This window comes from Ochlerotatus camptorhynchus, unplaced genomic scaffold, assembly GCF_037179485.1.
Source record: "Ochlerotatus camptorhynchus isolate MF236.1 unplaced genomic scaffold, CSIRO-AGI_Acam_v1.1 ptg000330l, whole genome shotgun sequence".
Taxonomy (NCBI): domain Eukaryota; kingdom Metazoa; phylum Arthropoda; class Insecta; order Diptera; family Culicidae; genus Ochlerotatus; species Ochlerotatus camptorhynchus.
Window position 1 is genome coordinate 12,973,732 of NW_027040818.1, and position 27,561 is coordinate 13,001,292.

General features: G+C 44.1%; 4 protein-coding genes across 4 annotated transcripts; 1 reads left to right on the forward strand and 3 right to left on the reverse strand.

Moving 5' to 3' along the window:
• Positions 1 to 326: 326 nt before the first annotated feature.
• Rint1 (RAD50 interactor 1) lies at positions 327 to 2,821 on the reverse strand. The gene is made up of 3 exons (XM_065230445.1): positions 1,764 to 2,821; positions 681 to 1,705; positions 327 to 618 (listed from the first exon to the last, which is right to left on the reverse strand). The coding sequence occupies exons 1-3, from the start codon at positions 2,709 to 2,711 to the stop codon at positions 423 to 425; spliced, it is 2,169 nt and encodes a 722-aa protein (XP_065086517.1). The 5' UTR covers positions 2,712 to 2,821; the 3' UTR covers positions 327 to 422.
• A 7,502-nt stretch (positions 2,822 to 10,323) lies between these two features.
• Chrac-16 (chromatin accessibility complex protein 1) lies at positions 10,324 to 11,164 on the forward strand. Its single transcript, XM_065230598.1, has 2 exons — positions 10,324 to 10,530; positions 10,595 to 11,164. Exons 1-2 carry the CDS (start codon positions 10,414 to 10,416, stop codon positions 10,994 to 10,996), a joined length of 519 nt encoding a protein of 172 aa, XP_065086670.1. The 5' UTR covers positions 10,324 to 10,413; the 3' UTR covers positions 10,997 to 11,164.
• Positions 11,165 to 12,886: 1,722 nt separating this feature from the next.
• On the reverse strand, positions 12,887 to 18,485 carry LOC135708670 (uncharacterized). The gene is made up of 4 exons (XM_065230771.1): positions 17,540 to 18,485; positions 17,253 to 17,413; positions 16,731 to 16,928; positions 12,887 to 13,018 (listed from the first exon to the last, which is right to left on the reverse strand). Exons 1-4 carry the CDS (start codon positions 18,483 to 18,485, stop codon positions 12,887 to 12,889), a joined length of 1,437 nt encoding a protein of 478 aa, XP_065086843.1.
• Positions 18,486 to 23,978: 5,493 nt separating this feature from the next.
• LOC135708628 (putative helicase MOV-10) lies at positions 23,979 to 27,122 on the reverse strand. Its single transcript, XM_065230730.1, has 4 exons — positions 26,988 to 27,122; positions 26,045 to 26,929; positions 25,687 to 25,985; positions 23,979 to 25,626 (listed from the first exon to the last, which is right to left on the reverse strand). Exons 1-4 carry the CDS (start codon positions 27,042 to 27,044, stop codon positions 24,243 to 24,245), a joined length of 2,625 nt encoding a protein of 874 aa, XP_065086802.1. The 5' UTR covers positions 27,045 to 27,122; the 3' UTR covers positions 23,979 to 24,242.
• Between the last annotated feature and the right edge of the window lie 439 nt (positions 27,123 to 27,561).

The window sequence follows — 27,561 nt, forward strand, 5'->3', positions numbered from 1 at the left end:
AATAATAAAAAAAAGTTTGTATCGTTCCATCTATGCTCTTCTGAGATCACACACTCCAAAGCGTTGTCAGAGCTCACACGAAAGTCCATCACTTTGCCACGCAACTCTCCAACGTCGTGCCAATTCATCCGGATATCCGTATTCGTACGAGTCAAGTCATTCACCCATATTCTTGTTTTCGTTCGAACCATGCAAAAAAAATGTTTGTATGGTTCGAACGGTTCGAGTGAAAACAAGAATATGGGTGATTGACTGTCCTGCTTTAGAACAAGGCAAAGTTTCTCAAAAATGACTCCTTTTTCCAGATCAACAGAAAAACGCAGCAGCAATGGTTTATTTTTCGCAACACAATATTAATATACTATATACCTAAACGTTCGTAATGTATCAAATTGACGCCCAAACTCCACCTCTAATCAGGTTTAGGATACGAAAATATCGTTTCGCCTTTCTAGTATTTCAGCAACGGCTGACTTGCTCAATATAGATAATCCTACCTCTTTCAGCGTGTTCCTCACTGCGTCCTCCGTTTGCTCCGTGTTGTTTGAACCGAGAGTTTCATGTAGCAACATTGCCGACCCCAACGGCATTGTCAGCAATGTGCAAGCGTCGTTTATTCTGTGCGAAACCAAGTTCGTAAAGTTCACAATCCTGAGCATATGTTATCCGAGCTTACGTACCTCTTGAACAGCAAACTCGGCTTCCGGGCATACTGGCCCAACAGGGCAAACAGATTCCTCGTCATATCGAACTGAAACTGCAACGCTCCGCCGGTGGAAAACTTCGTATTCATCACCATCCCATCGATGAACCACTCGTCCAGATGCAGAGCGATCAACCGAATCACAATCGAGAATACATTCGCCGACAGTTCTGCCTCCAGGCTGTGCAAATGGTTCACCAACACCTGGAACATCTCGCTGGCGCTGGCCGAAAGCATGAACGTTTCCTTCGTGTCCAGCTGGTTCATGGTGGGCCAAACATCATGCCGATAGGAGCGGGATTTTGCCTTCACGTCGTCCACCACCCGAGACGCGAGATCCTTCACCAAAGCCCTCTGCCAATGGTCCAACTCTTCAATCGTTTTGTCAAACACGGAACTTATTTCATCGGCATGCGGACCATACAGAGCGGCATGCAAGTGCAGATAATGCACGTTTTCTCCCCACTCCCGAAGGACTGACGTGATATAATTGATGGCGTTCAGGATTTTGGTCGAACTGACACAATCCGGACCGGGACTGTTATGCAGCTGAACCAACCGACGGCGGAAGTTGTCGATCAGCTCAAGCTGCAACTCGAGAAACTGCAACTGCTGACCAGGTTGCGGGAGGGAACAGTACCGCTCCCGGATTGCATCCAACAGCCTAATGAACTGGTCAGCACATCTTGGGATTTTCATATCGTCCAAATTGGCTGGATCAAGGAATCTCCAAGGATCCTCGCTCTTCAACATTGCGTCCATTTTGTCGGTGGTAAACTTCTCTTCGATTGCCATCCACTTGACCAGATACTTGGCCTGAATCAGGACCGACACGGCACTTGAGAAACTCGACGGATATCCGAGGGTAGATTTCAATTCCTGCTCGAATGAGAGCACTTCATCGATCAAGTGGCCAAACAAGGCCTCATCTTGGCAGATGCTATCGATGTCTTCGACCAGTTTCTCAATGGCCAGCTGAACCAATCCTCGAATGAATTCCAGCTGAAATTGGTAACAAATTGCTGTATTACCCAAATCCACGAAAAACGACCATACCTACCCTAACGTTATGATTCACAGCCCCTGCCTTGATGGCGGGCGTTTGAAAGTTTTGCCCTACAAACACATGGTTCTCCTTGGCCCACGACAGAATCTGCGTAAAGTACCATTCCGGTTTATCCAGTCGGTTCGTTTGTTTGTTACCGGAAAAGTGGAACGCAAATCTCAATCGGAACGGCTTCAGCAGCAACTCATTCGGGGCCATAATCGGAGGACAAATTATCGACGGCGTAAGTTTAACACTCAGCAAATTCTGATCGCCAGGGACCTTCACTAGGAAGAGATACTCCGCCAGAATGGACAACTTGTTCAGGTTCTCCTTGGAAGGGTTGAACACTTCCAGCGATTGGTTCAAGTTGGGCCACTTAATTGCTTTCAGTATTGCCTCAAATTCCTTCGAAAATTTCTCCTTCAAAATATCGTGCCAATAGAAAGCGGTGTTCCGTGCGTACATCTTCAGATGGGGACAATCCAACCCAGCCAACCTGTCCAGAATGCTGTTGGAATTCCCACTCAAGGCCACATACAAACTGATCGTTTTATTCTCGTCCTTCCCGTTGATGGAAACCGTCAGCTCCTGACTAATGTTCTGAACGTCCAGTAAAATCATGTAATATTCCTTCATGTTCTCCAGATTGGATATTTTCTTCAGATGCCCATCGATTCGTTCCAGCACTTCCTTGTGCCGTTCGATCCTCTGCAAGAGCTTTTCCTCGAAAGCCTCCAGGTTATCGGACGCTTCCTCCAGTTCCGTGTGCTTCCACGAGCACGACTGGATCGCATTCTTCAGTTCCGGCATGCAGCTTTCATCGGACAAGTCGATCCTGCCGGCCAGACGTTCCAAGTCGGTCTGGAAGGTCTGCAGTAGCGCTTCGTTCTTTTTCAGCGCTCCGAAGTCCGCGCCCAGCTCCTTGTTAAGGCGGGCCACCACCCTGTCCTCGATCGTCATCGTGTACCGCCGCTTGACTTGGAAACACACAATGCACAATGAAAACACGATTTTTTTCACGAAAACTAGCGAAAAAGTACGGACTATTTGCGATTCATTTCAATTTTTTCTGCGATAAACACACATCCTCATCATCGTCATCATCATCACCACCCACCAACCTGCATGTCGTCGGTCGTTGTCGTCATCGATTTGTTGACAGTTCGCGTGATGCATCGACACGGAGATGAAAAACTATCCAAATTTGAGTAAATCGCATAATATATTATAGTAGTTTTCATCAAGGTGACTACAAATAGGTGTTCTGATGTGTCAAATTCATGATTCAGCCATGTTGGATTTTTGTATGGGACAGCGACCGAGTTTGTTTACAATTTGCTCTAAAACCGCACTTTTCCCCCCCGCGACCTCCTCGCCTATATAGTGACAAAGCTGTATCACCATTTATATACCCACCATGGTTTTCATTAGAAATACTCAGAGGGAGAGATGGGCGGAGAGAATGTTTTGAGCCAAATGTACTGCCAAAATCTGAGCTAATCGAACATTCCCATTAGAATTTGTCGATTTCTTATTCTTACTAGATTAAATTTGAGAGCATTGCAATCGAACGGAAATTCAATCACCTTTATGTTTCGTGTGCTTCTCAAATTCAACTAGTTTTTGGAATCAAAAACAATATTCTATCGCTATTGAATTGGTTACCCTAATAAAAAATAACCATAAACGAACGATAACCCAAATCATTGAACTATTCCAATTCCACAAATGGTTTGGATGATACCCAGAACACGTCGTTAAGCAAATTAACCATACAATTTTTATTAGGGTAATTAATGGCACCAAGAGTATTTCTAGTTTCCATTAACACCAGCAAAAAAAAAAAACAGTTACTTACTCTTTAGTAAATATATTCTACCCAAAATTAAGTTTAATTTACGTAAATTTGAGAATATGCAATTTACTCGAAGGGTTTCTACCAGCGTTAATTACCGGTTAGTGCCAGTCAGATTACCGAAAATTACTCTTATTACTTTTCAGTTAATTAAAATTACTTTATTACTTTCCAATTATTTTTATAACTCTCGATTATCGAAATTACTACGATTACTTGAATAATTTTAAGAATTACTTTGGAATTACCAAGGGGTAGGTCACTCCGCACACCAATATTGGGTCAACATTTTTCTCAGTGTGCCGCAAGTGTACCGCTGGTTTGCCGATTGTGCCGGCATAAGCCATTTTACGAGACGTTTTGATGACAGTTCCTGGTGGGCCGCTCGTGGCATTGTTATTGTTTACGTTTGATATTTTTGTTTTGATTCTCTACACGGCCAACAAAAGTAACTCACGAGTGTATGGGCTTGCCACGGATTTACCCAAAAGTAAGCAAGTTAAACACACTCCGTGAGTCACTTTTGATGACCGTGTAGTTGCGAATGAAGATATTCGGCCCGCCAGTAAATGTCAAAATTAGTAAACAGAATAAAATCAGCTGACTCTACCTGTCTCGTAAAATGCCTTATTGCCGAGCATAGAGCAAGCTGCGATTTACCAAAAAATACGAAAAGTATGGTATACTTGGCAACCCAGTATTTCTGACAGCTTGAATGTTTAGGCTTGCAATCACAACGGCCCCAAAATCTAGATAAAGCTGGAATTAGGGCGTAACAGATTTTGTAAACAATGACTTCTTTTGATGATTTATAGAAAGTTAAGGCTTGCCAACGCAAATCCACAACACCATCGGGTAGGGGAAGAGTTGCCCTACCCGACGTTTATGTTGGTTTGCGTGGGCGTGCCTTGAGTTCCTAGAAATCATCGATAGAAGTCATTGTTACGCCCTAATTCCAGCTCTATCTAGAAATGTCGAATACCGTGCTAGATAAGGATTTCTTTTACCGACGAATAAAACGCCTCTACACCAGCTGGAAGGAACCAGAGTTTTCCCATGATGATTCGCTGCAGGTGGATTGCATTCAGACGGCGGTCGGCGTAGACGAGGAAACCATCTACAGCAAATCAACCTCGCTGAAGATCTGACTGCTGGTATAGGAGCTGATCGATACGATTACAGTGCTGTGCGAAAAGTCAATCTTTTTCCTGACCAGCAAGAAGAAGGTCGATTTCCTGGAGCAGATCCAATCGCGTACATCATGCCCTCCAAGGAGGACTCCGAGGTTATCACCATCAGACGGTAGATGTATTCAACAAGTACCTCAAGGATCACGTCACGGAGATTATGGATGCTGATAAGAAAGTAAAACATGCCAAACTATCGGCGGGTGACGGACAAAAGGTACGTCTCTGGTGTGGATACCAACATGTGCTACCCAGTCGGGTGGCAATTACAGCTTGAAGTTCAGTGCATTCAGCGACAAGAACTATCTGCACTTTGGATCTATCATCTGTGCTCTGGGTGCGCGTTACAAGTCCAGCTACTCCAATGTCGTCCGAACCTTGCTGGTCAATCCAACGGAAACGATTCAGGAGTACTACACTTTACTGCTCAATCTGGAAGGGGAACTGCTGAAGGTGAAGGTGAAGGCGCAAGAAGCTCTCGGAGGTTTTCGACGTCGGAATGGTTTATGCCAAGAAAAAGGATCTCGAACTAAGACGTTTGGTTTGGTTGGTGAAAATTAGTTCGGTATTGTTCAAATGAATTTGGTTTGGTAGCCGACCAATTGACCAGACTACTTTTCACGGTACAATCACAAGGAATGTTTACTACTTCCACTCAACCTAATTAACTTTTATTTTTATTACAAAAATCGAAAACCATTTATTTCATCTCGTATAAGATGACACTTATCCGAAAATAAAGCTACTCAAATTTAAACCGAAATTTACTTCAAATTTACATACGTCGCATCGGTGATAAGGCCAGAGTTGTTATCCTTCACCGCCATCAAAGCATAACCATCGTTGTCTCAGAAGTTGGAACAGGAGTTCTTGATTAGCCAGGAATCTTCTCCTTTGAGTTTTCCGTATCCAACCGCCACCATTGCATGATTCAATCCATCTAATTTGCTCTTGCATTCCGGTTCGTAGTACACTCCATTTGCGTAGTAGCTGAAATACTTGTGAACGGCATCGATAGCAATCGACAGCTCTCTTAAATACACAGTCAAACAGCACGTAATGTTGTGAACAACTTCAATAACAGCAGTCCAGCAGTGCTCCCATTTTATTTAATGAACAATACAATGCCTACGAGATTGTGCCGAAGGTGTGCCGATGGATGTGCCCAAGCTGTGCCGAATCTACTTGGGGCACACTGTACTGAGTGACTTACCCCTTGGGAATTACTCAATTCAGGCATAACATTTGATAACGGCACAAAAGCATTTGTAAACAAACTTTCTAAGACCCTTTACACGAGAAAAAAAAGTACGTCCACGCAAACCAATAACATCATCGGATAGGGGCAACTATCACCTTTCCGAAAGTGGTATTGGTTTGCGTGGGTGTACTTTGGTTCGCGTGTAAAGGGCCTTAGAAAGTTTGTTTACAAATGCTTTTGTGCCGTTATCAAATGTTATGCCTGAATTATTCAATGATTAACAATGTTTCCAACGATGGAATTGTTAGAGAAATACGACGACATCCAAGCTCGATTAACACTCCGAATACGATGCCTCCGAAAAACGTGTAAAGGCAAGTTTGCAATGTCATAACTTAGTCATTTCTTAATGAATTTCAAAAATTGTGGTACCTTTAGAATTCCTAGGGTTTGTAGATGATTTTGATTGCAAAAAGATTGGAAACAGAGTCGTCTACTTTTTTAAAAAGCGAAAAGAGTTGTTACACGTTTTTTTTGAAAAGTATGTTTGTAAGGTTTTGCAAGTGGCGCAAGATCTGTAATTTAGATTAATGGGCACAAATGTTCACAACTAGCCAGAAAACAGTCATGGTTCCTATATATGGATCCTAGAGACAACGGAACGGTCATCAAAAAATCCGGAACATCCGTATAAGTGGTCAATCCCTGAACCTGATCCTAGAGCTCTGCGGTTTTTTTGAAAACATTTGAAACTGCGATATAAAAAAATATTTGGGGTTGTGACATAAAAATGTTCCTGGATGGCCATGAGACCGTCTTTCGGAAGATCCGAAACATCCGTAAAAGTGGACAATCCATGCAACTGATCTTAGAGCTCCACAGTTTTTGAAAAACACTAAGAACTGAGATGATAGAATGAATTTGGGGTGACATAAACATGGACCTTGATGGCCATGAGACCGTGCTCCGGAAGATTCGAAACATCCGTGAAAGTAGAAAATTCACGAAACTGATCCTAGAGCTCCGTGGTTTTCTTGAAAACGTTAGGAACTGTGATATTAGAATGAATTTGGGATCGTGACATAAACATGAACCCAAATGGCCATCGGACCGTCCTCCGGAAGATCCGAAAAATCCGTAAAAGTGGTCAAGCTCCGTGGTTTTCTTGAAAACGTTAGGAACTGTGATATTAGAATGAATTTGGGATCGTGAAATAATCAAGGACACTGATGGCCATGTCCTCCGAAAGATCCGAAAAAACCGGAAAAGTCAAGCTGAACATTGCATTAGGTTCTAAGTAACATTGATCGATTCTCTTCGTCGACTTTATCTTTCGTTAATAACTTGAGCACAGCACCGTTGCTTGATGTGTTTGTCAAATTAGATGCTAGATAAAAGCTTCTTTTATCGATCTGTGGGCTGAAAATACCTGGGATTGTATTTACATGGCCGAGTTGATGCAAAGAGAAAGTCGACGAACAGAATCTGTCAATGTTACTTAGGACCTAATGCAATGTTCAGCTTGACTTTTCCGGTTTTTTCGGATCTTTCGGAGGGGCCATCAGTGTCCTTGATTATGTCACGATCCCAAATTCATTCTAATATCACAGTTCCTAACGTTTTCAAGAAAACCACGGAGCTCTTGGATCAGTTTCGTGAATTTTCCACTTTCACGGATGTTTCAGATCTGCCGGAGGACGGTCTCATGGCCATCAAGGTACATGCTTATGTCACAACCCCATTTTTTTTTTAAATCACAGTTCCTAATGTTTTCAAAAAACTGCAGAGCTCTAGGATCAGGTTGATGGATTGACCACTTATACGGATGTTCTGGATTTTTTTAGGACCGTTCCGTTGTCTCTAGGATCGATATATAGGAACCATGTCTGTTTTCTGGCTAATTGTGAACATTTGTGCCCATTAATCTAAATTACAGATCTTGCGCCACTTGCAAAACCTTACAAACATACTTTTCAAAAAAAAGTGTAACAACTCTTTTCGCTTTTTAAAAAAGTAGACGACTCTATTTCCAATCTTTTTGCAATCAAAATCATCTATCATCTAGGAATTCTAAAGGTACCACAATTTTTGAAATTCAGTAAGAAATGGCTAAGTTATGACATTGCAAAATTGCCGTTACACGTTTTTCGGAGGCTTCGTAGTCGGCGTAAAGTTTTTTTACCCACCGTATCCGGAGTGTTAATAAAAATGAGCGTCACAGCAAAAACCAAAACTGGAATTATGGTAAACTCATATTTTAAACTGAGTTTAAAAAAAGGTTTCATTGAAAAATCGTAATTTGAAAGTTTTTCTTTAAATACTGTATTTCAATATAGCAAAACTCGTCTGTTGCTTTTGTTTTGATTTGAGTTTAAACATTATTTGAGCGCTCTGATGTCATGATGTCATCGAAACAATATTAAATATGGCGTGACTTTCTACCAGCGATTCCACTAAACTGAACCAACTAATTTTTTTTTTATGAAACGCACAAATGATGGCTACTTTTTTCGTGGTTCTAGAAGAAAAAATCTCAAAAATTTTATTTCAAAGTTCGAAAGGTAGTAAACGTCATTTTAACTGCTTGAATGAAGATGATTAATTGACTCACTACTTGACTACCCTAATAAAGATAACCATAAAAGAGAGCTTAACCAACAATCAATACGAAACTAACGATTTTAAATTGGCTCACCACTTTAGTAGCCTATTGGTCCCAAGCAAACGATTAACGTACCCTATTCTAGTCGAAATTTTAGTACTACGCAATGTTTGTTTTGATTCGCTATGAAAGTTTGACAGATAAAATGAGGGGTTATTGGTTTTTCCTATGTTTCGAGGGGTGATTCGACAAGCTTGGGACCGAAGATAGTACCAGAGGTGAGCCAAAAAGTTGAGCACGTTTCTTTGGGACCTACTTGTCTTCACCACAGTGTACTCAACAGATGGCGGTAATGTTTTAACGACGATGTTTTACAATGAGAAATATTTAATGATGTTATGTCTGTTTGTCTGTGGTTTAATCAACATTGAAAGTTATCTTGTTTGAATAAATTTTAATCATTTTTGATTCTATTTTAATCACTGTTTGATTAAAATTGAATTTTAATCATTTTTGATTATATATTAATATTCTAAAGAATAAAATTTAATACTGAAAAGATAAATTTTTATCACAAGTGATTATTTCGAATTTAATCATGCATGACTACTGCCGAACCCTAATAAAAATGTTATGGTTAATTTGCTTAACGACGTGTTCTGTGTATCATCCAAACCATTTGTGGAATAGTTCCATCATTTGGGTTATCGTTCGTTTATGGTAATTTTTTATTAGGGAAGTCATCATGGCTCGGACTCAATAATACCAACAATCAATACGAAACTAACGATTTTAAATTGGCTCACCACTTTAGTAGCCTATTGGTCCCAAGCAAACGATTAACGTACCCTATTCTAGTTGAAATTCTATTACTACACTATGTTTGTTTTGATTCGCTATGAAAGTTTGACAGATAACATCAGGGGTGTGTGGATTCATGCAGAACATGCAGGGGTGAGTGAAATAGCTTGGGACTGCTTGGGACCGTTGTTCTGGTACTGAGTGAGCCAAAAATAATAATGATTTTCTTCGGGACCCAGTGGTCTTAGAGTTACCTCTATGATAATACCTTGTACAGACAAACAAAGTTCACTGTTGTACTACCGTTGTACCATAGAGGTAACTCTAAGACCACTGGGTCCCGAAGAAAATCATTATTATTTTTGGCTCACTCAGTACCAGAACAACGGTCCCAAGCAGTCCCAAGCTATTTCACTCACCCCTGCATGTTCTGCATGAATCCACACACCCCTGATGTTATCTGTCAAACTTTCATAGCGAATCAAAACAAACATAGTGTAGTAATAGAATTTCAACTAGAATAGGGTACGTTAATCGTTTGCTTGGGACCAATAGGCTACTGAAGTGGTGAGCCAATTTAAAATCGTTAGTTTCGTATTGATTGTTGGTTGTACTGCTTTAAGCTAGTACCACAAATTGTACGTTTTGAGGTACTTGATTAAAGGAGTACAACGGTACTAATTTGTATGTCTGTCTGTGGTATAAGGTGAAGCGGGAATTTGCATACTTTTTAAGCTTTTTGATTTCAATTTTATTTGAGTGCACTTTTTGCGATTTGAGTAAACTGAACTTAAAATTGGGTTGATCTCATTAGTCGTTTATACGTTACGAGGGATTATACATTCTAGTACTTCATCCCAGCAAACATCGATTAACGTCAAAGAAGAAAATCAAGTATATCAAAACAAACTGCGTTTTTCGGCGCCTGTTAACCGCTTGTGGCCTACGTTTTCTACGAAGCAGTGTACGTTTTAAAGAATTTTCAGTGAAAACCGTATCAAACAGCCTAAAAAAACATGGATCAAGAGAAGCTGACACAACTCCCCATCAGCCGGATAAGAACGGTGATGAAAACATCGCCATCCATTGGCCATATCAATCAGGACGCTTTATTCCTGATGTGTCGGGCAGCTGTAAGTATCCCGGACGCCATTCGTCAGCTCTAATCGCTTTTAAAACATAAAAATGAATCTCCAGGAAATGTTCGTCGAGTACATCGCCAAAAATGCGCACAAGAAGGGAACAACAACGATGAACTACAAACAGCTGGCCGAGTACGTGGAGTCGAAAGACGCGCTGGACTTTCTGGTTCAGATCCTACCGAAGAAGATGACCGTCAGTCAGTACAAAAAGATCATGGAGAACAAGAAGAGTAAGGGCGAAGATGACAGCGATAGCGACGAGGACAGCAGCAGCGAGGAAGAGTCGGACGATTCGGAACCGTCGTCGTCTTCGGAAGAGGAGGGTGAGGAAGAGAAGAATGACGATGTGGACAGTGTAATCTCGATCAAGTCTTCCAGTTCGGACGAAAAGGAAAACTCCAAGAACATGAGCAACAAGAAGACACCGGTTAAGCATAAGACCGGGGATTCTCCGTAGGGTTGGTATTTTTCTCTAGATTAGTGTTTTGTCTTATTGCATTATGTTCTTCTATAAGCTGTATTAATAAACTGTTAGATTTAGTTATCTATTTAATTGAAGATGCTGTTATTTCAGTATGTAGTACCGTGACCAGCCCTAATTCCGCGCAGCGCCCAATACCGTGGATTTGACAATAAACTTGAATATTTTGCTATGCATGCAGATTTTTTTCTAAATTATTTTCGCAAACGGTAGGACACACAAGTACAAAACAAAATATGTATTGATAGCAGAAAATTGAAACGACTCCCAAAAAAAAAACCCTTACGCCGAGGATGTAGCTACAGGCTTCAGGTTAAAACGCAATGTTTCTTCGCTAAATTCAACGCTCGGAGTGGTTACCGCCGCGATTTCACTCGGCTCGATGCATTTTCGGCAGCAATCGAATCCATTCAATCTCCGAATACCCAGGGCGATCCGTTGGACAGCCCTTTCTCTCAAGCCGAATTGTGCTTCGCACTAGCCAGTGGAAGAGGAAAATTAGCTGATCCTGATGACGACGGATATCCATTCCTTCGTCACCTTCCACCCATCGGCAAAAAGATGCTGCTGCAAAATTACAACCGAGTTTGGACAGATAGAACCTTCCCCGCTCAGTGGCGACATAGTCATCTCTATTCCTAAGAAGTACTCGGTGCGAACGGAACCGAGCGGATACCGTCCCATCTGCAGCAAGGTCATGGAACGGATGGTCAATCGAAGAATAATGCAATTCATCCGAGACAACGACATTTGCATTTCGTACATGTTCTGGATGATGCCCTCGAAAATGGTCTCCACGTGAACTTGGTCACGAGAACACCTTTGCTTCTGTGCTATCTATAGCAGTAACTTAGTAGTAGGCTACGACTTTAGATACGTAAGCTCGGGTAGAATATATTATACATCTGGAAGAGTAATTCGTGTTTATTTACTACATACTCTGTAAATCTGATTCCGTGAAGTGAATTTAGAAGTTGGTTCCTGTTCCGGAGTACCACAGCTTCTATTCGCAACTTTCTCACGAACATAACTTTCGAGGCTCCGTGTTGGCGGCAACCCTTTTCCTCATCGCCATGAACGGAGTCTTCGAAGGCTTACCAAAAGGTGTCTTCATTTTTGGGTTTACGAATGACATCATCATTCTCGCCACTGGACATAGACCCATCCTGATCGGCAGGAAACTCCAAAGTGCATGCTTGGGCATCATCCTTCGGATTCGAACTATCGCCATCCAAGAGTCGATTCTCCCATCTGTGCTTAGGTAAACACCGAGCGAAAAGGAATTCCCCCAAAATCGGTGGAGAAGAAATACCTTTCGAGGCCACGATCCGCGTTATCGGAGTATATCTAGACCGTCACCTGAGTTTTCAGCGACCCGATAGAAAAGCAATGTCATCACCAGCAAGCACACCAACAACAACCGTAACGTTGACCTACGTATCACGAAGGCAATCATTTGTAGCAAACTTCTCTACGATGCCGAGCTACTGCGTAGATAATGTAACCGATAAAATCGCACCAAATTTCAACCGACCTTAGCCCTTGCACTCCTGCAGCAGTCACGTGTGTCGAAGTTGAAATCCTCTCCTCCAGTGTCTTGAAGAAGATGACCGGAGACGACGAGGATGTGTGTTCCTCCTCAAAGAGGCAAACAAGCTCCTTCAAGATTTCACCTACCAGAACCTCCCCCAGTGTCCAGGGTCCACTGGGTCGGAGACGAAGCGTGGAACTACTCTCCATCTAAGATCATATGGGCATTAAATAAACCAACTAAAGAAAATCTGAACCCCCAACGAGCTCATTAGAACAACGCTGAATGGCTGCGAGCTCAACTATACGGATGGTTCGAAAACAGCGAGCCCCAACCTAGATACTAGCAGAGGCCTTCTTAAGCCTACATTTGATCTTCTCGCCTAAGCCAGCTGCCATCTTCTCGACCGTTATGGAGTCCAGCTTAACCTGGAAGACTATCATTATCGATTCGGCCTGCTGAACTGCCTATAATCGCATATCGGTCTCATATGGATTTTCATCAATTTTTAGATAACAACGCTATTCACTATCAATTATTGGAATATAGGCACATACTTGTCCGCTAACTGGGCACACTGGGCGTTCTTTAACTGGGCTGCGTTTTTAGCGAAAGCGTTAAGCCTTTTAAAATTCGCGAGTATGAATGCTGTGAAAATAGCAATAACAAAGCTTGACACTGTTTCAATTCAATGCACGTGAACATGTTTAACGCCGACCAAACAATCCATTTAAGTTTCCCTCATTGTTTTTGACGTTTGACAAGCCAGCCCAGTTAGCGAACAAGTACTGTACTTCCATATGATGTGAAAAAACTACGGACTTTGATCATGAAAAAAGGGAAAACAGCATCAAGTCCATCAAGCAAAATAATCGCATATCAGACCCATCCTGAAATTCAATCGTCCATAGTTCACGTTCAAGTTCTGCTTTTCGAATTGCCTTATTTTTCGCTGATATTACAAAACATGCAAGCTTCATTGCAACTGAGGAAGCCCCTATTCCGCTCATCGCAGTCGAGTCCCTCCTGCCAGCGACCAGCAGTCGTACCAACAATCAATACGAAACTAACGATTTTAAATTGGCTCACCACTTTAGTAGCCTATTGGTCCCAAGCAAACGATTAACGTACCCTATTCTAGTTGAAATTCTATTACTACACTATGTTTGTTTTGATTCGCTATGAAAGTTTGACAGATAACATCAGGGGTGTGTGGATTCATGCAGAACATGCAGGGGTGAGTGAAATAGCTTGGGACTGCTTGGGACCGTTGTTCTGGTACTGAGTGAGCCAAAAATAATAATGATTTTCTTCGGGACCCAGTGGTCTTAGAGTTACCTCTATGGTCGTACCGGCCCTGCGTTTGAGATGGGAGAAGGGGACTTCCACATTCCTGTTATTGGCAAGTATGATCAACCGACGAATATATTATCGCCTGAAAGTATCTTGGTTTCCAGCGGCCTTACTCGAACATCCTTCCTCCGTCAAGTGACATCTACCAGCTCCCAAATGCAACTACACGCTGAACCTCCCATTGTTCCCGAACAGCGGAGGTTGGACATAACGATTTACTATCAGAACGTTGGATCACTGTTACGACATTTTAGTTTTGACCGAAACATGGCTCAATTATCGAACCACTTCAAACAATGTCTTTGGTGCTGGCTACGAAATATTTCGCTGCGATCGAAACACGAATAATAGTAGGAAAACTACTGGGGAAGGCGTCCTTATCGCAGTTAATTCCAAGCTGAAAGCAGAAGTTATCGAGGACGATTCCGAGGACGATTCCTGGAACATGGTTGAACAAGTGTGGCTGATCGTCATATGCTTCTCTGTGCAGTGTACATCCCTCCAGATCGAACCTGTGACTTGGAGCTTATTGACGCACATTGTCGGTCTGTCTTGGCCGCTTCAGGCAAAGCAGGCCCTTCCGACGAAGTTATTGTTCTTGGCGATTTTAACCAACCAGACTCCAACCCATAGTGGTTTCTTTTGTCCTGATCACGAGTGTTCATTTTTCCACGTAGGAACCATCCAGCTCCTGGACAGTTATAGCAACAATCAATAGGAAACTAACGATTTTAAATTGGCTCACTACTTGACTAGCCTATTGGTCCCAAGCAAATGATTAACGTATCCCATTCTAGTTGAAATTCTAGTACTACGCAATGTTTGTTTTGATCTAAGGCTCTGAACCATTTGGTGGATTATTTTAACTTTTGGTTAAAATTTGACAGATGAAAAGTTATCGATTAACCCTGCTATCCGAGCGTGGTTACTTCTGACAGACAAGAAGTTAAATTTTGACGACCGTGGCTCGAAAACCGGTCGATCGACAGCACGGGGATTTTCGAACATAAGAAATAACTTTCGAAATGTCACTTTTAACCACGAGTTCAATTTAACTCGGCAAATGGTTCACAGCCTAAGAGGGTTTTGATTCGCTATGAAAGTTTGACAGATAAAATGAGGGGTTATTGGCTTTTCCTATGTTTCGAGGGGTGAATCGATTAGCTTGGGACCGAAGAGAGTACCAGAGCTGAGCCAAAAAGTTGAGCACGTTATTTCGGGACCTTCTAGTCTTAGAGTTACCTCTATGGTTATAGTACCGCAATTCTGTCACAAATCAATGGCCTGTTGAATGAAAACATCTGCACCCTGGATCTCTGCTTTGTGAGTGCTCGTGATACAGCTCCTTTCCTCTCCACGGCACCGGAAGTGCATCATGCTTTAGTTATCGAGATCGAAAATAATATTGTCCATGATTTCACCAGCACTCCAAACGCTTTGTCATATGACTTCTGTAGAGCTGACCATCGCAATATCGTCCATGTGCTGTCTAACCTACATTGGGAGCATATTCTAGATCCTGTAGACGTCAACATTGCTGCACAAACCTTTTCTCGCGTCTTGGCATATGTCATTGACAGGCACGTTTCCAAAAAGATCATCCATATCGACTCTCGCGTCCCGAGGATGACGGGAAATCTTCGCTCGTTGAAAAGAACTAAGAAGTCTGCTCTCAGAAGATTTACTAAATTCCGCACACTGCCGCTGAAATGCTACTTTGTCAGGCTCAACCACGAGTACAAGCGGTTAAGTCGTCTCTGTTTTTAACGCTATCAGAGGAGAATTCAACGGCGGCTAAAATCACACCCTAAATCCTTCTGGAACTTCGTAAATGAGCAACGCAGCGAAGTCGGCTTACCCTCTCCCATGATTTTCAATGGTGAAACTGCTGGCAATCAACAAGACATTTGCAACCTGTTCTCAGCCAAATTTGCTAGCATGTTTGAAGACTAGCAACTCTCCGCTAATCTCATTACTTCCGCGGCCAGTAATGTTCATTTGGTCAACCAAACGCTTAGCGTCGTCGACGCCTTCCCTCAGCAAAAGACGACACGAACTGACCACTTTTTTGGACAACAATTTCAACGAGATTAACTATTTTTATTTTATTGACCCGATGGTGTTCCGTCGATTATTCTTAAAAAGAACATCATTTGTCTTTTAGATCCACTGCGCGCCGCATGTTCCAGCTCTCTCTTTCCAGTGGCATCTTTTCGTCTTGCTGGAAGACTGCGGATATGTTTCCTGTCCATCAAAAGGGAAGCAAACGCGACGTAAACAACTACCGGGGAATAATAACGTTGCTGACTGTAAGAATCGTCCTGGTCGTTGACGGCCGGGTGTTTTCTCACCTGTCGAGAGAAGGACCAAAATGTAAGAATCGTCCTGGTCGTTGACGGCCGGGTGTTTTCTCACTTGTCGAGAGAAGTTCGTGTCCAGGCTATTTGTTGGGGAAGGAATTTCAGTTTATTCGCCAGGGGTTCCCTCAGCAAAAGACGACACGAACTGACCACTTTTTTGGACAATAATTTCAACGAGATTAACTATTTTTATTTTATTGAGGAAAACTTCTTACAAACTTGGAGACAAGTCAACTAACTTTTTCACTCTTTTTTTCACACCCGCTTGCTTCGATGGTTATTTAGTTGCTATGGTTACGCTCAGTTGGCGGCGCGACGACTGCGATACCCGAGGAGAAAAGTTCGGACTGGCAGTGTCAGCAACATTCTCCGGGCCAGGAACCGAGCTGATTGCCTGGAGCAGCACAACCTTGTTTACAGGTCTTTTGTAGGTCGACTTTGATGTCCGCACTGCAACTGTTCTCACCTTTCCATCCGGTCCTTGGTAGATCTTCTCTACAACTCCTTTCGGCCAGCTTCCTCGGTGTAGCGATTCGTCCACTATCATCACTAGATCACCGACGTGATAATCGTGGTAATTCCTGCTGTCCGGCCACTTGCGACTTCTGATCAACTCCGGACGGAACGAGGCTATCCACCTGCGCCAGAAACGATCCGCGTAAATCTGAGAATGCTTATAGGCAGCACGACAGTTAAGATCTCGTTCATCAAAGTTATGGTCGAACTGGATTGAATTGTTTCGGCCAAGCAGCAACATGTTTGGAGTTATCGGTTCAGGGTCCAGGGGGTCATCCGGAACGTGTGTCAAAGGTCTGTTGTTTACGGTGTTCATTGCCTCGCATAAAGCAGTACGCAGCACCAAGTCCGTAGGGTGCCTATCCCGTAACATTGCACGAAGGGCAGTCTTCACAGAGCGTACTAAACGTTCCCAGCAACCTCCTAAATAAAGTGCACCAGGTAGAATAAACTTCCACTTAAAACTTCTGACGCTCAGCGAATCTTCAATCTGCCGCTGATCCAGAGTTCTCACCAGTTTCTTCAGTTCAGCATCTGCACCAGTAAAGTTGGTACCGTTGTCGGTCATGAAGCACTGTGGTAAGCCACGGATGGACATGAAGCAGCGGATGGCCATTATGCAGCTGCCCGTGTCTAAAGATGGCACGACTTCAAGGTGTACAGCTCTTGATGTCATACACGTGAACAATACTACCCACCTCTTTTCAACACGACGACCAACTTTTACAGACAACGGTCCAAAATAATCAATACCCGTACATGTAAACGGGAACACGAACGGGGTTGTTCTTTCCGGTGGTAGGTTTCCCATTAGCGGAACGGTCGGTTTTGCTCTAAGCTCACGACACTTGACACAGGACATCGTGTACTTCTTTACCTGTGAGCGAATCTTCAGGATACGGTGCCGTTCCTTGATATTGTTAACAACGGTCTCCATTCCTTGATGTGCGTTGGCGATATGGTACATACGAATCAGTAGAGTTGAAAACTGGTGGTTGTTAGGAAGAATCACAGGATTGTTCACTTCAAACGACTTTCCATCATCCTGCACACGACCTCGCATACGGATGATTCCGTTTTCCAGAAACGGCGAATATGTTTTCAAACGACTATTGCTTTTCACGAATCCGGTCTGCTTCAGACTGCGCAACTCTTCACAGAAAATTTGCGACTGTACCTTCCTGTACCAGACACTCTTAGCTTCATCCATGTCGTTCACGGAGATTGTCAAACATTTAGGCTTTTTACACTTTGGCAGTGCTAAAATCTTTCGCATTTTCAGGTAGTACGCAGTAGATCTAATCAAGCGATTGAAATCAGAGAACCTCTCAATATCGGGAAGGTCAACCAACTCAACTTCAACCACGGTACAACACATCGGATCCAAGGAAACATCAGCAATCACTTCGGTATGAAAATTTATCAACTCATACGAGGACATCTCTAGCGGTTCATTGTTCGGCCAATGGACACTATCCCGATACAGAAAGTTTGCACCTTTCAACCATTCCTGCATACAACCAAACTTGGAGGACTTCGTAGCCAAATCAGCTACGTTCAGCTGTGATGGAACCCAATGCCACAGATCATCTCCATGACCATTCTCCTTAATTTTCATGACACGAGAACCAACATACGCCGTGAGCTTCTGACTTGTCTTCAACCAACTCAAGCAGATTTTAGAATCGGTCCAGAAGTACTGCATATTCACTTCTATTTTTAGTTCGTCTTGAACTACCTTCATCATTTGACTTGCAAGAACACACCCTTGAAGTTCAAGTCGTGCTGACTGCTGTATCAAAACTTTTTGAATTGGTTGTCATAGGGTCCCTAAATGCGCATTGCAAGCAATATCTAAGCATAGATCAACACGGATTCATAACTGGGCGTTCCACAACTATACGAACCTGCTGTGCCTAACGTCTTACATCACAGACCGTTTGATTGCTCGGACCCAAACGGACGTTATTCACACAGATCTTACAGCAGCCTTCGATAAGCTGAACCATGAAACAGCGATCGCTAAGCTTGATAGGGTAGGAATCGGTGGAAATCTTTTGAGATGGTTTGGTTCGTACCTCACGGAGCGCCAACTGACAGTAACTTTGGGTACTTGTTGTTGACGTCATCATAACTTCACCTTGCTAATCATTTACCTTTGTTCCATCCCTTTGCTATGACTGGCAGCCCTGATGTCAGTCTCAAAACATGAGAAAAGAGAACCACAACCTGTAAAAAACTTGAGTCTAATAAAACCAAACGGGTCCTTATTTTAGGAAGTTAATTTGACTGTTTTAAGTAGTAATTCCCCGAAATTTCCCCACCAATCTTACGTTAGCCATTAGGTTATGGGCCCAGTCACGGCTGGTGGTGGAAATTAGTGCGGTTCGCGAGTAAAATCGGAACGTTTTCGTCGAAAGTTTGCCGGCGCTGAAAATCGGTCGGAAGTTCGCGTGTGTCGTCGCGAAAACAAAATGGCGGAGAAGGTTGCGATCGAGAAGCTGGGGGATCATAACTGGCCCCTGTGGAAATTCATGATCAACCTGATTCTCGGCGAAAAGAGCCTGTCCGATATTGTGAAAGGCGAGAAACCGGCCGAACCGACGAATGATTGGATTTCCAAAGACGGAGTTGCGCAGTCCGTCATCGAACTAGCTTTGGAAGATACGCAACTATGCCACGTCATGGGGAAAGCCACCGCGAAAGAGATGTGGGATGCCCTACAAGCACACCACGAAAGGAAGTCTATGTGTGGAAAAGTTTTCTTGATGCGGAAGTTGATTTCGCTTCGGATGCCGGAGCGGGGCAGTATGACCGACCATCTTTCGGAGATAACCCTACTTCACAATCGTCTCGCTGGGATAGGAGAAACGATGACAGACCACTGGCTGGTGTCGATCATTCTCTCGAGCCTTCCAGAATCGTATAATTCCCTCATCATGTCGCTCGAGTCTCGTCCGGAAGAAGAACTTTCGTTGGATTTCGTACGAGGGCGACTCTTGGACGAGTGGAGGAGACGGTGCGGCGGTGAAACTCATAGCAGCAGCAGTGCAGAACAGCATCATCGTGCCTTGCAGACTGGCACAAAACCAAAACAAAAGTGCCATTACTGCGGCAAGGAGGGGCACTTCAAGCGAGATTGCCGCAAGTGGATCCAGGATCAGCAGCGAAAAGGCGACGGCCGCGATGGTGCCGGCCGTGGTTCGGGCTGCTCGAAGCAGAAAGTAAACAAAGTGCAAGAAGAAAATGAAGAAGTGTGTTTCAGTGTTCGGTCGAAGAAAGAAGATGAACATTGGTACCTAGATTCGGGGTGCACCTCCCATATGACTGGTGACGTTTCGAAGCTGATGTCAGTGAACGGTTCGCGGAAGCAAACAATTTGTTTGGCTGATGGGAACAAAGTACAATCAAAAGGCGTCGGTGACTGTCGTGTTGACGCGTGTGATGGTAGTGGTGACCCCGTGAATCTAAAACTGAAAAACGTTCTGCTCGTGCCGGATTTGAAGAACAATTTGCTTTCGGTGAGCAAAATCGCTGACGAGGGATACGATGTAACGTTCAGCGAAAGTGAGGGCCGTATCATGAAAAACGAAAGTGTTATCGTTGTCGGTGTCCGTGATGGAAATTTGTATCACTTGAAGCGTGAAAATGAACAATCGTTGTTGGCGGAGACGAATCATCGGGCTGGATGTCAGCACATCTGGCATCGCCGGCTGGGGCATCGGCACCCGGAGGATGTAACCAAGATTGTTCGAGATGGACTCGGTACTGGACTGGACATGACTGCATTTCCGGTGAAGAATTTGGTGGAGATAGATCGGTCTCCGATTCCGACGGTGGAGGACGAGGTTCCTGATGATGAATCAGTATCTACTATGGAAGATGAAGCGGATTCTTCTGACACCGAAGGGAACTTTGATACGGCGGATGAAACGGAGGAATCAGATTTCGAAGGCTTTCGGGACGAGGAGTTCCAGCGACGTTCGCAGCGAAGCACCAAGGGGAAAGCACCAGTTCGCCTGATCGAAGAAATTAACGCAGTGCGCATTCAGGAGGAGAACGAACCGACGACCTATAAGGATGCGGTATCGTGTGCGCAGAAGGATCAATGGAGGACGGCGATGGAAGAAGAATTAGCATCGCATCGTGATTTGAAGACTTGGGAGATCGTCAAGCTACCGGAGGGGAAGAAAGTGGTTGGCAGCCGCTGGGTTTATAAAATCAAACGGAATGCCAGCGGTGAGCCGGTGAAGTATATAAAGCACGATTAGTCGCGCAGGGGTGCAGTCAAAAACCAGGAGTCGACTTTGAGGAAGTTTATGCACCGGTCGTGACTCAAGCCACTTTCCGGACGCTACTGGCGGTGGCGAGCTACAAGAAGATAGTTCTGAAGCATGTAGATATAAAGACTGCCTACCTCAACGGGAGTCTCGGCGAAGAGGTCTACATGAGGCAGCCCCCGGGGTTTGCTGAACCGGGCAAAGAAGGATTCGTTTGTCGTCTGCTCAAAAGCATATATGGGCTGCGACAATCCGCACGCTGTTGGAACGAAGTCTTGAATGACATGGGGTTCACGGCTAGCTCGGCAGATCCATGCTTGTATGTTCGTGACGTCGAAGGTAAAAGTGTCTACATCGTGCTCTACGTCGATGATGTTGTCATCGGATGCGACGATGAAGGGGAGATAGATCGAGTTCACGAAGAGATCAGCGAGCACTTTGAGACGACCGGATTAGGAGAGTTGAAGTACTTCCTCGGCCTGGAGATCGACCGTGTTGCCGGAAATTACGGAGTGTGTCTGTCGGGATACATTCAGCGCGTTGCTGAACAGTTCGGCTTGGGTGATGCCAAATCTTCTCGTACACCTATGGATGAAGCTTATGCTCGGGGCGACTTGGACAGTCAGCTACTCCCGGACAACGTGAACTACAGAAGTTTGGTGGGCGCCTTACTGTACATCTCCGTGAATGCGCGACATGATATAGCTGTTGCTACTTCGATCCTTGCTCAGAAAGTTTCCCAACCGACGGAGGCCGACTGGACGGCCGCGAAACGTGTCGTCAGATATCTGCGTGGAACCCTTAACTGGAAATTGCAATTCACTGAATCTGCACCAACGCTGATGGGTTACTCCGACGCAGATTGGTCTGGGGACCACAAAACCAGGAAGTCAACATCTGGATTCGTATTCACCGTGGGCGGCACTGCGGTAGCCTGGAGAAGCAAGTAGCAGAGCATCGTGGCACTCTCATCAATGGAATCGGAATATGTCGCGCTTAGCGAAGCAACGCAGGAGGTGTTGTGGCTACGAAGACTACTTGCGGATCTAGGATTCGAGCAGAAGGAGCCAACGGTGTTGCACGAAGACAATCAATCGTGCATCGCCTTTGTACGATCGGAGCGGGTCGGTAAACGCTCAAAGCACATCGAGACGAAGGAGATGTTCGTGCGCAATCTTTGTGAGAAAGGAGAGATAACATTGCAATACCTTTGTTCGGAGGAGATGATCGCCGACGCTTTAACGAAGCCGCTGGGAACGATTAGAAACCGGAAGCTGTCGACGAAAATGGGATTGACCGAAGATGAATTTCGTGGAACGTCGGGTAAAGATTAAGGAGGAGTGTTGACGTCATCATAACTTCACCTTGCTAATCATTTACCTTTGTTCCATCCCTTTGCTATGACTGGCAGCCCTGATGTCAGTCTCAAAACATGAGAAAAGAGAACCACAACCTGTAAAAAACTTGAGTCTAATAAAACCAAACGGGTCCTTATTTTAGGAAGTTAATTTGACTGTTTTAAGTAGTAATTCCCCGAAATTTCCCCACCAATCTTACGTTAGTTATTACTTGTCGCTCAGCAAGCTTCTGCGCAAAGTCCGGTATGCCTCAGGGTAGCCATCTGGGATCATTGGCATTTCTCCTTTACTTCGACGACGACACAGGGTCACGATTATCGTTTGCAGCCGATCTGAAAGTTTTTCTGCGCTTCCGCCGGCACTCGCCGACTGCCGTTCTCTCCAAAATCAGATTGACATCTTTGCTGACTGGTGTAGTCTAAACCGACTGGTGGTCAACCCAGCTAAGTGTACAATCATTACTTTCTCACGCAAGAAACAACCGATTATTTTCAACTACAAACTACTAGGCACTTTTGGCTTTGTCTTCAAGATTACTAAGAACTTCACATACTTTTACTGCTTGAAATCGCTCTATTGCTCTCTTGTACGATCTACGTTGGAATACTGCTCTGCAGTGTGGAGCCCGAACTACAATAATGGGGCCGAGCGAATTGAATCTGTGCAACGACGTTTTCTTTGCTTCGCGCTCCGTAAGCTGCCTTGGAGATAGCCACTTCGTCTTCCAAGCTACGAGAATCGCTGCCAATTGATCAATGTCGAGCCTTTACGTATCCGAAGAGATGTTTTCAGAGGCTTAACCGTCGTCAATACCCTGCAAGGAAGAATCGACTGCGAAGCAATTCTGCAACAAGTGAACATTAATGTTGAACCTCGATCACTACGCAACAGTTTTATGCTGAGACTTCCACTTCTTCGAACTAATTATAGCTTAGGGAGCGCTATTTACGGCTTGCAGCGAGTGTTCAACCGAGTAGTGTCGATGTTCGATTTCCACTTGACACGAAATATCCTTCGCCGAAGATTCTCTGCCTTTTTTGCTGATCGAAGGCGCTTGATGCCCAACAGCTAAGTGTAAAATTTAAGACTTATAAATTTTTAGTAACTTGACAATGCTTTCCTAGTTATTTTCGTTTGTAACTGTAGTAACTGTAGTATATGTAGTCTGTATAATCTGTACTTTTTTTTTACAACACATCATTGGGACTATTTCTAGTCTGTTGATGCAAACATAACAAATAAACAAACTGATTTTAACTGGAAAAAATATGAATAAATTTACTATGAGCATTCAAATATTTACATGGGAATTGCACTTCGTAATTTCGACGCCCATTTTCTCAATCTCGATTACTTTTTCAAAGGGACGTATCAGCTTTTGTAAAAAATGCTTTTGATCGTCAATTTGGCGTAACTCAATAGCAATATCTACTTTCTTCCATATGGGACTGATATGCGATTATAGGCTTAGGATTAGTATTTGAGTGAGTGACTAGAAGACTGGTTATTAATCGAACCAACGATTGAACGGTCATTACAGTAATATTGAATCAGATCATCTTATATTATCAATTATAACAAATCGCGAATAATTCAATAATTGTATGCGAGAAAGCAAATCGCTTCTAAAAATAGTTAGGTTTGATTTTCTCTGCTCATATTATTAAAAAAAAATGAATAGTAAATGCCGTTTTGTGCTCGACAACTGCTGACGATGATTGAACGGTAGTTTGAATCGTCAGTTCTAACATAATCCAATGAATGATACTTAGATAACTTGTAGGAAATACTTACCGGAACTAGATCCGGTTGAATCAAATTGAATTAGCAATCTTCCCCTTTGTCTTCACCCGTCGCTTGCTTGTACGGAGGCACCAGTTTGAACTCACTTCCGGTGAACGCTCCATAGTCAACGCAGAATCTCAGCATCGAATACCAGGTCACATCCCGCTGCAGCGTGTCCGGATTCCCGACGATGATCATCAGCGCTCTTGCCCGAGTTATAGCCACGTTCAAGCGCTTCTCGTTCTTCAAGAATCCAACCGTCGCCGTTTCGGATCGCACCGTCGAAATCAGTATGACCGGCTTCTCCCGTCCCTGGAACTGCTCGGTGGAACCAACCTCCACCTGATCCCAGTTGTTGTCCTTGCAGAGTGCTTTAATATACTGGACCTGCTTGGTATACGGCGAGATAACTCCGATGTCAGCCTGTCCCACAGAACGACCATTGATCTGCTCGGAGAGAATGGTTTTGATGTAGGACACGACCTGGTTTGCCTCCTGACGATTGTACAGACTGCTTGAATGGGCATCCTTCTCGGTTATCCCGCGGGTCGAATGGAAAAACAGGGGACACTTTTTCCTTGGCAGCACAGGCCAACCTATCGCCCAATCAGTAGCAAATGGAGGACCGCGTGGACGCAGAACGCCTCCGTAGAAGGCACAACTCGAAAACTCAATGATGTACTTGTTGGATCGGAAGTTGTTCAGCAGCTTTGTGATGACAAACGGGTTATACTCCATTGTCTTGGGGTCCTTAACGTATACGGAGTAATTCATGAGTCGTTCCAGCATCGAAACCTCCTGGACCGTACCGTGTAAGTATTTATGCGTAACAAGCGGTCCCAACTGCTTGGGATCGCCAGAAAGAACTACGCTCGCGGTGACTTCTTTCCCATTGGTGCCGATTCCTGCGATGGGAACCAAGGCGGATACCTCTTTGTTGCTTCCCGCTTCATCGATGAATATGTATTTAAAGTGGTGAGGATCGATTTTGGCCTGAGCCAAACGGCCGCACATGGTAGTAGTGGCCACTACAATCCGACTATTGTAGACATCGTGCCACGAGGGAATTGCATACGTTCCCGATGATATATTCGAAATATCGACCACGGCTTGATCCATATTGAGTATATTCTTTTCGCAAGACTTCGAAAGGAAACGGAACACATCGGTAGCTGGGATGAACTCCAGCAGACGCTTGGTAAACTCCTCGCAGGCAAAGTTCGAAGGTGCCGAAACCAGCACGTTAGCCGTCGGTTGCAGTTTCCAGATTTGAATCACTGCTTCCACTATCGTCGAGGTTTTACCCGTGCCGGGTGGACCGAACAGAATATACGGCGCTGGAAATGCCGTACGATTGACTATGTTCCGGACGGCAGACATCTGTTCGTCGTTCTTCGCAACGAAATTGCTGAACCACTCGAAGCTGCAAGAAAAGTAAGTCTAATAATCCGCAATCAATGAGAGAGGGCAATCAAAACCCCACCTGTCGTATTTGATTTTCTTTTCCACCGGTGGCTTTGGAAACAGCAGCTTCTCGATGCCAACCGGATCCATCAGCGACAGTGCAAAGTATTCTAGCTGAAACGTCAGCCGGTTCAATTCGAATACAACCATGTAGGTAGGCGCCGGATCCGGAGGACAATTCATGTGGATAACCATATAATCCTCATTGATCTTGTGAATCGTCCCCGGGAAGCAACGCGGCTCAAACTCACTGGGTATGATGACTTTCACTCCGCACTCCTCGTCCAGCAAGGTTGGGGCGACCGCGAATTGATCAATCTGGCGATGATACAAACCTAGGATAGAATCATATCTCCAACAACTACCACATCAATTACCGTCAAACGATAGAACTTCTCCGAAATTCCGGGCACCAGGGTGGCTTTCTTAATTATGTACTTTGAATACTCCACCTGCAGATGGTAGTCCTCGATCTGATTCAGCAGGTTCAAGTGCTCGACATAATTATCGGGGCTCAAACCATCGTTCTTGTACTTCGCCAACCGATCCAGCAAAGATTTAGCGCCAGCAGACTTGGAATTCGGAGAGAAATTACTCTTGTGCAGCTCCCGGATAACCAGCGGAACCGGATAGCAATTCAACGCTGAGCAGCGAATCGGAGGCTTCTTCAATTCCAGCTGCTCCCTCAGAAAGTGGCTCAGTTCGCTAACCTGAACGTAATGCTGCTCCAGCACTTCCGTCTTCGAGTTCGTTCGCCCGACCAGAATCAACGCAAAATTCCGTTCCAATTCCGACAGCATACTGCTATTGAGCGAAAACGTTGTACTGGCAGCCCACGGAACGCGGGTCTCACTCTCGAACAGAGTCATCAGTTGACCATTGGGCAAGTGGAGGTACGCCATGGTCAACAGCACGACCGGATGAGGCGACACGTTCTTCACGTACACCAGCGTCTTGGCGAAATCCGGACGGTAATCCAGCCGGATTTGGAACATTGCTTCCTCGAGAATGCTATCATCCACTTGTCTTATGAAGCGGAACTCACTGCCGTGTTGTTCCAGGTGCCTGGTGAACAGATCCTCGTTCTTACAATTCGCTCGGCATACGTAGCAGTACCAAGGAATGTGTTTTATTTCCTGGAAATCCCGGATAAATGTTCGGACGTGACGCGATTTCCACGGTCGCTCCGTGCGCTTGAGTTGGGATGGTTGTTTCGATGCATTTTGCTGCTGTTGGGGAGGTTCTGCCTTCACCGGTGCAAGCTGATGGGAAGAGCGTCGGTTTAGCCTCATAACACAACTCCCATTAACTAGGGCTTACCTTATCAAATGTAGCTTTAGCTGAGTTACTTCTGTTATTTTTCACTAAACTATTCATTGCTGAATTAATTGGTCGCGTAAATTTTTAAAAAGCTATCGATACCCATTGGGACAACCGCACGTGTGGAGACTCTTGTCACTGGAAAAGGAAACTGCGGAAAGAAAGTATGAACGTAAAAGCTAACCTCAATGAGTACAGAGAGAGGTGAAGCAGATCGTGAAATATGGTTGTGTTAGTAAACCAAAAAATTAACGTAAACGCAATTAGTGACGTCACTAATTGCATGTACGTACAGGGGTTTTACTCACACAACTTAACCGACTGCTTTCTCTCGGTAATCCAGTCATTGAGCTAACCTCGCCCTTCTTTCATTTTGCTTTTGCTTTTATTTTATTGACACGCTAACTTTAAAATACCCATTAATAAGCAATATTTTACCCATTTGATTTATTTATTATTCTCTTCATTTAAGACACAAACAAAGTGACAGACGGAGCGGCTCGAAAACTTTGGTGACTAACCTGCTATTTCAATTTTTCAGTGTACCATTCAACAATTAACCACTTCATTCAAG